The 11988-nt window shown below is 41.4% G+C and overlaps 1 protein-coding gene across 1 annotated transcript; it reads left to right on the forward strand.

Moving 5' to 3' along the window:
- Positions 1-950: 950 nt before the first annotated feature.
- tm4sf18 (transmembrane 4 L six family member 18) lies at positions 951-8711 on the forward strand. The gene is made up of 4 exons (XM_061738639.1): positions 951-1207; positions 4434-4502; positions 5040-5182; positions 7394-8711. The coding sequence occupies exons 1-4, from the start codon at positions 1028-1030 to the stop codon at positions 7590-7592; spliced, it is 591 nt and encodes a 196-aa protein (XP_061594623.1). The 5' UTR covers positions 951-1027; the 3' UTR covers positions 7593-8711.
- Positions 8712-11988: the final 3277 nt, after the last annotated feature.

The raw sequence follows: 11988 nt of genomic DNA on the forward strand, positions 1-11988 counted from the left end.
GTCTAGTATTATATGAATGTATTTGAGAATTATATGTAAAAAAAGTACTAAACGATAGTGGTAAAGAAAAAGGCAAACATATATATTTGTATAAAAACACACATATCTGATGAATATTTATGTCATATACTGAAAGAATTTTGAGTAGAATTTATAAACAAACATTTACGATGCACTCTTCCATTCAAATTTTTGTTGTCATTTGTACAAAAAAAGGGAAACATATCTTTAATCCTTCTATCAAATAAGTTATTGTGCATCCAGTTGTTGAAGCTGATGTCACATGAATTTGCAACAAAAAGCCTCGCACCATGAGACACCGGGGGCATTTAGAAGAGATTTATTTTCTTTAGAGCGTACAGAAGTTCCTGTACACAAAGTTTTAACTGGGAGCAGCAAGCCTGTTGCATTTACACATGACACGGTAAATCACCAAACAGATGCGTACGCCATGCAGACAGAAGGGATTAGGCAGAATATGCAGCGAGTATGTATTTCAACAGTGGACCGGCTGTTATGACCGACTCACTTGGACGGAAAGGAAATGTTTAGAGAGCTCTGTTTGGGTCTGTGTGGCCCTGCTGTCCAGGAGTCTGTGGAAGCCAGGCTCACTGGTGGGATTTCTGTTTCTCTTTTCTTTTTTTTTTTTCTAGATTTGTAGTCAAGCTCTCTGCAGCCACTGGTCAGCCCCTTCCTGTGAGAGTGTTTCCTCACGCACGTTGAGACATGGTAGCCCCCCAACGGAAGGAGGATTTCTCTTACACACACACACACACACACACACACACACACACACACACACACACACACACACACACACACACACACACACACACACACACACACACACACACACACACACACACACACCTCATTTTTTTCCTTTTTTTTTTTGGCCCTGGCTCCCCAGCTGTTAGGACCCTCTGTTGCCATTTCCCTCCTCCTTTTCTTTCCCTTGCCCTTCCCTCCTTAGCTCATTCTAACTGTGTCTTCTCCCCGTGCTCGTGGTCCTGTTTTTGCCTGAACAATGTGCTGCTCAGTGGGTTTTGCCCGCTCCCTGGGCCTGGCTCTGTTGCCACTGGCCCTCTGCTGCATCGTGGCCAACCTGCTGCTGCTGTTTCCGATGGGAGAAGTCACCTACATCCAGCAGGACCGCCTGGCCAGCTACACCTGGTACTTTGGTGGACTAGGAGGTGGAGGGCTGCTGGTGAGTGAACAGTTATGATTGTATGATGAAACTGATATGGATGTATTTGTGGGGTTGGACTGAATACCTGGGCTTTGATCAGATTTCTAGTATTTGGTGAGCAAACACCAAATACTAGGTGCTGATGAGGGCAGTGATACATATAAAAGTAAATAACAGCATACTGTACACCCATAATTTCATGTAATAACCAACTTTTCCTACTTTGGGGAAGTGCCTACTTCCCCTAAACTTCATCCACTCAAATGTTGCTCTGTTTTAAACAGCTTAACAACTTGTTGAATGTCTGAATTTCTGTTCCAGATACCCCCCCACACACATTTGTTTTTGTATGCCAAACAATCCCTTACATTTATTAACTTGTTTATTGATATTATTTCTTGTCGTTGCACGTTATCGCCCAGTCTCAGCCACTGAACGGGTGGGGGTTGCAGCAGCACAATCCATCCTACCATTTTCTACACTTCCTCCATCCTGTTTAAGGTCGGGGGGTAACTAATGCGCTATAACCACTGAGTGTAACCCAAGAATAACTGAACGGAAATATATACTTTTCAAATAGAATAATTTTATACATCATATTTTGCCTCTTCTGAAGACTTTGGCCATTTATTTATTTTACAACCAATTACAATTTATGAAATTAAGAGAAAATAAAACTAAGTTGTTTGAGATCTTTAACTGTTTATGATATGTGTCAGTTTTTTTTGTTGTTTTTTTATTTAATATAGTTTGAGTTTAGTCTAAAGTGAGACAGTGATGCATCTTTGCTGAAGGGCGAGTCAGAAATCTACCAAAACTAACTGCGATGAGATTCACTCCATATGTGGAACCAAATTTCCAACAAGATGAATGAGATTCTTTGAAAAGATTTGAAGCATGTGACTCTGAAAGTCTCCTCTCATCGAGCTCTGCAGAAGAAATCCCTTAAATGTGCCTCACAGTCACCGAAGGCAAATGTCACGTCCTTTCCTGCCTCTTGTAGCAGTGTATATACAGATAGCTGAGTCCAGGGGTATTGACTGGTTTTAATTTGCTTCTCCCTTCCGTTAGAGTGGTTAAGTGACTCAGTTCACATTAAAATGTGTCTGAGTGGAAGTAGTTTCTCCTTCAGCGCCGTTCAGTGTGAGTGAGTTTGCACTTGTTCGTTGAGAACAATAGCGTGTTGTACGAATCCACAGATAATCCGTCTGCTCTGCATGTTGCTGATCAGATGGGTTTATGTTCTGGCCATCCAAAAAGGAGCAGTTCCTCTAGTTTGTTTTCATGGCGCAACAGAGGGGAGGTTGTATTTTTGCCAGATAAGATTAACATTGTTGACCAGCAGAGTACTTGTGGAGTGAATATGAAACTTTAATCTCTAAAATATTTAGATTCTTGTGGTTTGTATTGTCTGAGAGTTTAACAATGTGGAATCAAATTACTGCAGTATGAGGATGTTGTGGAAAAAAAAGGATGCAACAAAAAGTAATTATTAACCTGAGTATTCCATTCCAATTTCATTTAATTAAATGGAAAATAAACTGCAGATGTTCGGTGTGAAGATATTTGCCCTAGATCTCTCCTTCATCTACTTCAAGTAGTAATACATTAGAAGAAATACAAGACACCAATGGTTCCCAAACCTTAAAACTTCAACCTTTGGGCCGTTTACATGCCCCGTTTTATGTCAATAAGATTATTCTGCAGATTTATTGAAGATGTATTTATTATTTATTATCTTTATTACACTTTATTGTTAAAGTGGCGTTTCAAAATAAAAGACTTCCAAAATAGAGCCAGTTTCACACAATGGCTTGAATGTTGAGTTGAATTAAATAATTGTCTTTCTACTGCAGGAAGCCATTAGTGTTCATCTAAATCTGACTTGGTTTTAACTTGCGTCAGTAGCAGTAACAACCTCTGTCACAGCACAGGAGTCACCTGACATCAAAAATCTGCCCCTTTAAGAGTGTTTCCTGGGTGAATATATCTTTTTCCCCTTCACTGGGAAATACATATATCCGGTGCGTATTTTTTGTTTGTTACTTTGTGAAAATGACAGCGAGCCAGTGAGTCAAAGAGCAAACTAAACTCCTCAGAGAAATCTATCTTTAGCCATCGCCCTTCCCCACTATGTTTTCCCTCCACTCATCCTTTCTGACTGTCCACTTCCGTGTGTCGTCAATCTCTCCTTCAGCGTCTGCGTGACGGTGACATCCTGGATGTGCAGCTTTTCTTTGATCTTTTCATGTTTGTGAGTTTGTAAAACCTCAGGAAACTTCCCTTCATCTGTGAAGCTGTGACCTAATGTCTTTGAGAGGGAGACACAGCAACACAGGAAAGAGGAGGAGGGGAACAAAAAGAGGGGAGAAAGGATGATAACAGGATAAATCTGTGAAACTAAAGGATGTATGACTGCAATTATTTTCCAGGAAATGGTATTGAGTAATACTGTGAGACTGTACGACTTAAAACATTGCATTATAGAAAATACTATACTGTATTTTGTCCAACAATAATAAAGAAAAACATACCACAGTATTTTAATGTTTTAGAAAGGTGGTCCTTACATTTTTTTACTTACTTTGGATCTGGTAAGAATAAAAAGAAGACACCTTGTTTGTTTTGTTATTATTAAGTGTCATGGAAACCTAGTTTTGTAAGCAGCATTAAAATCTTTACTTTGTGATTCTTTTTATCATAACAAACAAAATGTGGCATAAGTGCGGTAGCGTTTGGTTCAGCTGGACCCACGTCCTGCTGATACTGACAAAAGGGTTGATCTGTGAGTCTGTCCAAAAAAACTGTCAAAACGACTAGTTCGACTAACTAACAATCACATTATCGTTGTATCTCCTTCGGAGTTTGTGTCCTTGAGTTAAATTATTTCCATGTTGCTCATGTTATTATTGACTTTTTTTTCATTGTTTCCTTTTTGGTGTTTTGGGGATTAGAACAATATTGTTTCTTGATTGTAGGCCTTATAAGTAAAACCAGTAGACCTGGATTTAATGGACAGCAAAGGTATTACAATAAGTGGTAGTTCAGGTGGTGTTATGGATGATTGTGTGCTTGTGGGTTTTTTTTTTAGGTATATCTCAAAAAATACAGCACAATAAAGCGTTGTTATTTTGTCATTGATGACATTAATTGACCAAAAAAAAAACAAATAAAAACATATATAACAGGAAAGTGCTGTTGTTAAGAAACGGAAGTGAAGGAATAAACTTTTCTGTCCTTCCAGATGCTGATTCCAGCTGTGGTCTTCATAACTCTGGGGAAATGCAGCTGTTGTTGGAATGAGAGCTTAATGGTAAGAGATACTTTAAAAACAAGTTCAGTTTGAACAGAGGGCACGTTTCTCACTGTCCAATAAACATCCACAACATTCGTTATTTTTTGAGCTTCGCTCTTCCTGTTCTTAAATATCGATATTTTTTCTCCCCTCCAAAAAGTTCTGTTGTTTCATTTCCGTTATTTTGCTTTCCCACCAGTGGGAGAATAATTCTCTAAAGTTGTCATTAAGCCAGCCAACACGTGTCTTTTTGAGCTGGAGTGCTCATGCTAATCCAGCTCTGATTATTCAACAAGGGTCCTATTGTGTGGTAACACAGAACAAAGTAAGCTTGGATAACACCATTCAGGCCACACGCACAGCTGCAGTGTGCATGTGCGTCTGCAGCAGCTGCCTCAGTAGCTCAAGCATGAAATAGATAAGTGAAACAACAACAACAGTTAATTCATACGGGCAGAAAGTTGCAGACGTGCAAATTCAGAAAGGCATCCAAACATGTGCTTGTCCCTTTTAAAAAAAAAAAAAAAATGTGTCTGTGTTGATGTTTCTCCGCAGATGTGTGGCTCGGTGTTTGCAGCTGTCATTGGCCTCGTGGGCTCCACTTACTGCTTCATCATATCAGGGTTTGCATTATTGCAAGGCCCCCACTGCTTCACCTCCTTCGGATGGACTTATCCCTTTGCAGACAACCGTGGCAGGTGAGGACATACTTTACTGAGGGTCACACATGCACGTTTCTACAATTTCCCAGCTTGGGATAAATAAAGTATATCTATCTATCTATACACTCCTTCTCCAAGGCTTTGTATACTGCTACTGTACTTAGAAATTAATCATAACAATAAAATACCAGGAAAGAACTCTGGTTAGTCGGTAGTGCCATCCATCCATCCATCCATCCATCCATCCATCCATCCATCCATCCATCCATCCATCCATCCATCCATCCATCCATCCATCCATCCATCCATCCATCCATCCATCCATCCATCCATCCACTTCTGTTTATCTGGATTCGTGTCACGGGGTTAGCAGGCTGAGGAGAGAGGCCCAGACCTCCATGTGTCTGATCACCTTCTCCAGCTTTTCTGGAGGAATACTCAAAGGTTTTCCTCTCTCCAGCTTCTCCAGGGTCCAATCCGGGGCCTTGGATAAACCAGGTAGACCCTCTAAAGGCCTCATTAGGAAGGTTTAGGCATGTAGACCCATCCTCTGGGCCAGAGCCGTCTGGGAGTTTGCGAGGCCCTGTGCGAAATAACGCGCAAGGGGGGGATTTTGGGGGTTTGGGGATTTTGGGGTTTTTCGGGTCGGATTGGGTGTCTATATGCGCAATTTAACTCTCCAATTAGCAAAATACTGGATACCTTCCCCTGCCTCATCATCATCTGGCTTGCCTCGACGCGGGGCCCCACAGCTGCTTGAGACCCGGTCGGATCGGTGATTTTTGTAACAAATTTATCAAACAAGCCTTTCAGAGAGGCATTAAACTCTTCCATTTTCTTTATTTTTTTATTTTTTCATCCCCTGATGGAAATTTCCTGAATCTGTCTCGTTCTCTCGACATTGTGTGACAGTTTGTTCCAACTCCACCCGTCTGGATCAGAGCACCGTGTGTCAATGCACTTGGTCTGACGCAGTTGTATTAAACAACAGACACGCGCGTCATTGCACATATATTTATTGATATGCACAGACTAGTACACATATAGGTCTGTAATGGAACGTGACTGTTGATATTTATAAGGGAAAAAAGGAAAAAAAAAGGAAAAAGTAATAATAATTTTGAAAATAGTGCGAGGCCCCTTGGGGCAGGAGGCCCCGTCGCACGGTTCGCACACCCCTTGCGGCAGCCCTGCTCTGGGCTCCCTTCTTAAGGGAGAGAACTAACACCCCGTCTCCCAGACCAGTCTGGTCACACTGCCTCTGATGTCCGTGCAATGTTGCAGACGCCTGTCAGCCGAGACACACCCTAACAACGTCCATAGCCTTGAGGAAGTCAAACCTCATCCACCCCAGAGCTGTGCCGCTGCTGAGCTTTTTTAACGACGTTGACGGTGACCTCTGCCCTAGTTATGTGCAAGCCTTCCCCAGATTCCACGGACTCAGCTTCCTCTGTAATAGTGTTGATGGGACCCATAAAATATCCCATCCATTGCCTGGCTACATCTCTTGTCCGCGTCAACATCCTCACAGAAAACGCTGCTGGTGAACCACTGGCTTCCCCTCCTGAACAGTCTACACCAAAAGATAAAAAGAAAAAATATCCTGTCTGCATAAAGTCAGGTCATTACTAGTTTGGACTATAGTATGCAACATAGTTCTAGTTGTGTTAGGCATCAGGTGTCCTCCTGTGAGATTCAACGACTTGTGTGTCAATTTTAAATCAAACACAGATTGTTTTCTTTTTTCATGGATAAAAAAAAACGAATACATAAATAAATCAATGCAATTTATATCACATCAAAATACCTTGCTCATTAACAACTCTGAGCAGTCCATCACAGTGACCTACATTTAATGACTCATATTAGTGAAAATCAGCTGAAAAATATAACATTCACAGGGTTCAACAAACCAAGAGGGTAAAACATTGACCAGCACCCCTGACTTTCCAGACAGCCAACATTTCTGTGTACAAGGGCCCTTAGTCTGCTGGAAAGAAGACCCCGAGTGTTTGCTTGTCCCCTTTCTCCCCTCAAGAGACCAAAATCACCATAGCAACCAGTGAATTGGCACATTTACAGCTGAATGTGCTCCTTCTTTATCAGCTAAACATTCATCATAGCTGTGTTTGTTTTGTATTTATAATGACAGCAACGGGTGCTTTCTCCTCACAGGGCCTAATAAACCGCAGCAACGATGCACTGGTCACAAATTGCCACTCTAATGACCTTCTTTTTGTGTGCCAGGTATCTGCTGCAACCAGAGACTTGGTCACGGTGCCTTCAGCCAGTAAACATCGTGGAGTGGAACATCACGCTGTTGTGTGTTTTACTGGGCCTCGCCGTGCTGGAGTTCATCATCTGCCTCTTACAGCTGGGAAACGGCTTAGTCAACGCCATCTGCCGACCCTGCTGCTATAAGCAGGAATACAGTCTCAATGCTTAGAGAGGCACGCATGAATGTAGATCCCACCGGCGCGTGCACAGCGTTCATATAAGGAAAACAATCCCACAGACACCAACCTTACAACAAAGGACAGATGCACATGCAGAGGTCTGCAACGCAGACTCATTACACCAGCACACGCATGCCTGAAAGTATAGCACAGCCTTGTTTAGAGAAACACAAATGCACAATAATGAACATGAAACAAGTGTTATCCGCGTAATCAGTGTTTTCAAATTTCTCGTTTGAAGAGTTTCAGTCAGCATGCAGTCAATGACAGCCATAAAGACACATGTCCGCAATACCGTAGCTATATGTGTCCTTTGCATTTCATTTTTACACAGAAAAATCATAGTAATGTACTCGGTAGTCAAAGGAGTTTCAACTGGAATGTTTCCAGATGATGAGAGAGAAATGCCTCATTGTTGATTATTCATGATAATGATTACAAGTTTACTGGAGGGTAAACTTCAAAGTGACTGTGAGTTCTCACAAGACATTTTACTAGACATAGTCCATAGGGCAGACCACTTTTTTTTTTCTTTTTTTTTACCTTTACTACAAACTGTATACTTTCTATACCCTCAACCCAACAACTACTGAACCATAATTACTGTGTGACTTTGGATGACTGATGAGGGTGAAAGGAATCGCTGAAATATGTCAAGTATTTAAAAAAAAAAGAAATATTCTTGTCCGAAAGAAAGAATCAGCAAATTAAACCATAGTTACCGGTTGAGCAGATACACTTTGGCAGCAGAAGAGAAGCGGTATGGATTACCAGTACACTTTTAAGGGTGTCCCGTTTTTGTTGTCAGTTTTTAGACATTGTGGGAATTTCTTTTGGCTTAGAGATGTTCTTGTGAGAGGTGATGCACATTGCCATAATTTTACTTCCTCAATGTGCCGCTGAGCGCGCTGACTTTTAAGTTTTTGATTGTGCTTGTAAAATAGTTTTAACTTTCAGTACATTTTGTTGTAAAATGTTTTATTGACGTCGTTCTAATGCTATTTCAGCATTTACAGGCATTTTATATATATATAAATATATTAGTGACAATATTTTTATAATGTATGGTTTATTTGGTTTACTTTGAATAAAAGAATGGTTTCCATTTAGTCTGTCCAGTTTTTGCTGATTTTAGAATAACATATCATCGACTCAGACGTGCAAATATAACACAACTCTATTATTTGTTTGGGGGCCAGCCCAGCCCACCCCAGACCCGGATCAGAGTGGGATTATTCAGCCTCCCCGTCCTTATCTCCACCCAAGACAGGATCACCACGAGGAACGGAGGAGGTGAAGTGGACTAAGGGTCGCCTCCGCTGCCTCAAACCAGCTGCTGTGAACACAGCAGTGAAGACAAGTTTGAAAAGGGAGGGTTTCCACTTTATTTGAGATATTTTGACCAGCAAAACCCTAAGAAATAATGAATAAAGTCATAATGTTTCTACTTTAATATTTTTTACTTACAATGGTTTCTTGAAGTTTTTGCAGATCTTAAGAATACATTGTTTACACCCTCATTTAATTTAGTCTCTCAAAGTCCCATATGTCAAAAAATGAAATAAAATCATCAACCATCTTATGCTCTGTCGTTAGTCCTGGTCGTTCAGGTATCAAATGTTTGGTCCCAAAATGTGCACACACTGAAATATGACCTGCATAGGTTTTTTGGAACTTGAAACGGGTAAAGTAAACGATTGGCTTGTTCAAAATACATGTTTGTGTTTTTGTGTGTACTTAGGATGTTGCAATCAAATCCTGCGCAAATGTGTGCTGGATTTGTTTTAGGTCCCAAATTGAGTAACTGTTTACTTTAAAGGAGACCTATTATGAAAAACAAGTTTTTTCTTGATTTAACATATATAAAGTGGTCTCCCCTCAGCCTGCCAACTCAGAGAAGGAGGAAAGCAACCAAATTCTGCAGTGTCTGTTCACCCCGCCCAGAGGATCCTTCCAGTGTCATCTGACTTCTACGAGCCGTTCAGAATCTTTTCATAGGCTGGCCTCCGCTGCTGAAACCACGCCCACATTACATGTGTTTAGTTTGACAAAGTGATTAAAGCAGCACAACGTAACTTTCAGCTTTTCTGAGTTTGGCGGCATCTTTTGGACAAAAGCGGTATTGTTTTACCAGAAAGAACACTACGTTTCCCATGAGCACCAGCGCGTACTGCCGGAAAACTCCTGTCCCGTCGCTGCATTTGTTTTGATGAGAGGAGACGGGACACTTTTCTGTTTCACCAAGTGAACAGACAGAACGCAAAAAAAAGATGTTAAACTGCTGGAAAGGAACTGGAATTTACCGGGATACCTTAAACAAGGAAGCCAGGGAGCGGTATATGGAGAAAATAATGATTATTAATGATTATTAATTATAATAATAATTAATCCCTACTGAAGAGCCATGTGTTTCAATAAATTTGTATAATAGTACAACATACAGTACATGTTTTGTATCCCTCTTACTTCTCTTTTCTTTTTTTTGACTGCTATATTATGCTGAAGAGGCTCCGAGGCGTGAGCAATATTTTTGTTTTCCTCGTGAGATTATTTTTTTCCTCTGCAGCTACAAATAAGAGTTAATATTTTTTCCTCAACAAACTAGTTTTATCTGAAGATTGGGGTTAATTGCACCGCAGAGAGCTGGCCAGCAACTGCGTTTAGCTGGAGAAGTGGGGAATAAAACCCGTGTTTTGATCCGACCCGGTCTGTGTGAGTGTTTGTGGTTTAAGGCTGTTTATGGTTCTGCGTTAAATCGACGGAGAACCTACGGCGTAGGGTACGCGGCGACACGCACCGTACGTTGCGTGTCGCCACGTGCCATAATTCAGGCTTTACTGTGTGGAAGCCGGTGTTTGATCGTTACAGCCGCGATCCAAAGCGAGCCGACGACTCTTTCACTCTTTTACTTTGTTATGTCAGATACTTGGCCTCCGTGGTTCTGCCTCCGAGCAGGAAACCGTTGAAAAGTTAAACCATTAGGATCTTTTCCCCACGTCTGTTGTGTGGAGCTGCTGCAGCCACAACACAGCAACAGGTTCTGCGGGGCTCTGAGCTCCACGCCCCGCCCATTTTCGTCTCGACTGCGAATCGGGAAGGAGGGGGAAGTGACGTATGCCGTAAAGCAGTCAAAGTCGTAACGATTTGTAGTTTTTTAGTGTGGCAGGGTTCCTACCATGCTCCTCAAAGTTACATAGTGCCAGTGAAGGCGATACAGACCCCCCCAGATCATGACAGAGGTGTCATTAAACCTGTTGGAAGTTGATGTACCATCACAATGACTCTGGAAATATGATATTAAGGTGGAAAAGTTACGTAGTGTCGCTTTAACATAGGAAGTTCTTTTTTGTTGTTGTTTTTTGTACTTTTATTTTGGTGACCCTACTAACCACTGTCTCTTGGAGGTTGACTTCCGGGTGAGCGTGTTCTCATGGGTGCAGACCATGGATGTATTATAGGTGCAGACCGGTGCAGACATGAGCATGCAGCCACAGAACACCAATTGATGGGATCCAGCTGTGTCAATTAACTACCTGGTTGGGCTGTACCAAGTAAACCAGGACCAGAGAGGGGAGGAAGTAGAGGGTTTTGTTGAATTTAGCTTCTGTTTGACATTTCACTTTATTATGTATTTTGTTTAACCTGTGTTATGCAGTATGCATTTGTAGATTGTTTGTTTAAATATAATTTGCAGGATTCATTGATAAACATATTTTCTAAACTTACTTAGGTGTGTGGGAAATGGTAGAGGCCGTCAGTAGATAGGCCACAGGTATGAGATCAGGTGGGGGGTGAGAGAGAGGGGCGTCAGGTTGGGCTTCGCCTTTGCTGCCAGGATCTGCTGCACCTGTAAGCCTGTGCTTTGTTTGCCCTGCTCCATGTATGAAAGAAGTGTGACCTCATGCAACTTAAAGTAAAGAAAAACAGAGTTCTGGAAAATCCCTGCTGGTCTCGAGTTATGTCATTGCTCGCTCTACACCTGAATCCCGCAAGGTTTCATCCTGCATGTAGGGTTACCATCTCCAAAAACTTAGTTTTAGAAAGGTATTTTGCTTAACTTATTGAGAATTACTATTACTAATTATTAAGAACTATTTAAATAGTGATGAACCCATCTTGATTTAATAAGTTGTTGCACAAGTTTTTTCCCTCTTCTTCAGGTCCTCCTGTGAACGAGTGAAAAAGCTGCACAGCTGTATTTTGAGTTACAGTGGCTGCTTCTGAATTACATTTGAAAACGTTGTTCAAACGCCCTAATTATTTGTCAAAAGTTGCTAAACCCACAGAGTTGGAGATGGTTGTTCAGGGTTTAATGATATGGAGGTTGCAGAGTAATCTTATCACTTAGGGGGTTTCCGTGCGTCTCTTTTTCGTCACCTCACTATT

The sequence above is a fragment of the Cololabis saira genome, chromosome 13, assembly GCF_033807715.1.
Source record: "Cololabis saira isolate AMF1-May2022 chromosome 13, fColSai1.1, whole genome shotgun sequence".
In the NCBI taxonomy this organism is placed as follows: Eukaryota; Metazoa; Chordata; class Actinopteri; order Beloniformes; family Belonidae; genus Cololabis; species Cololabis saira.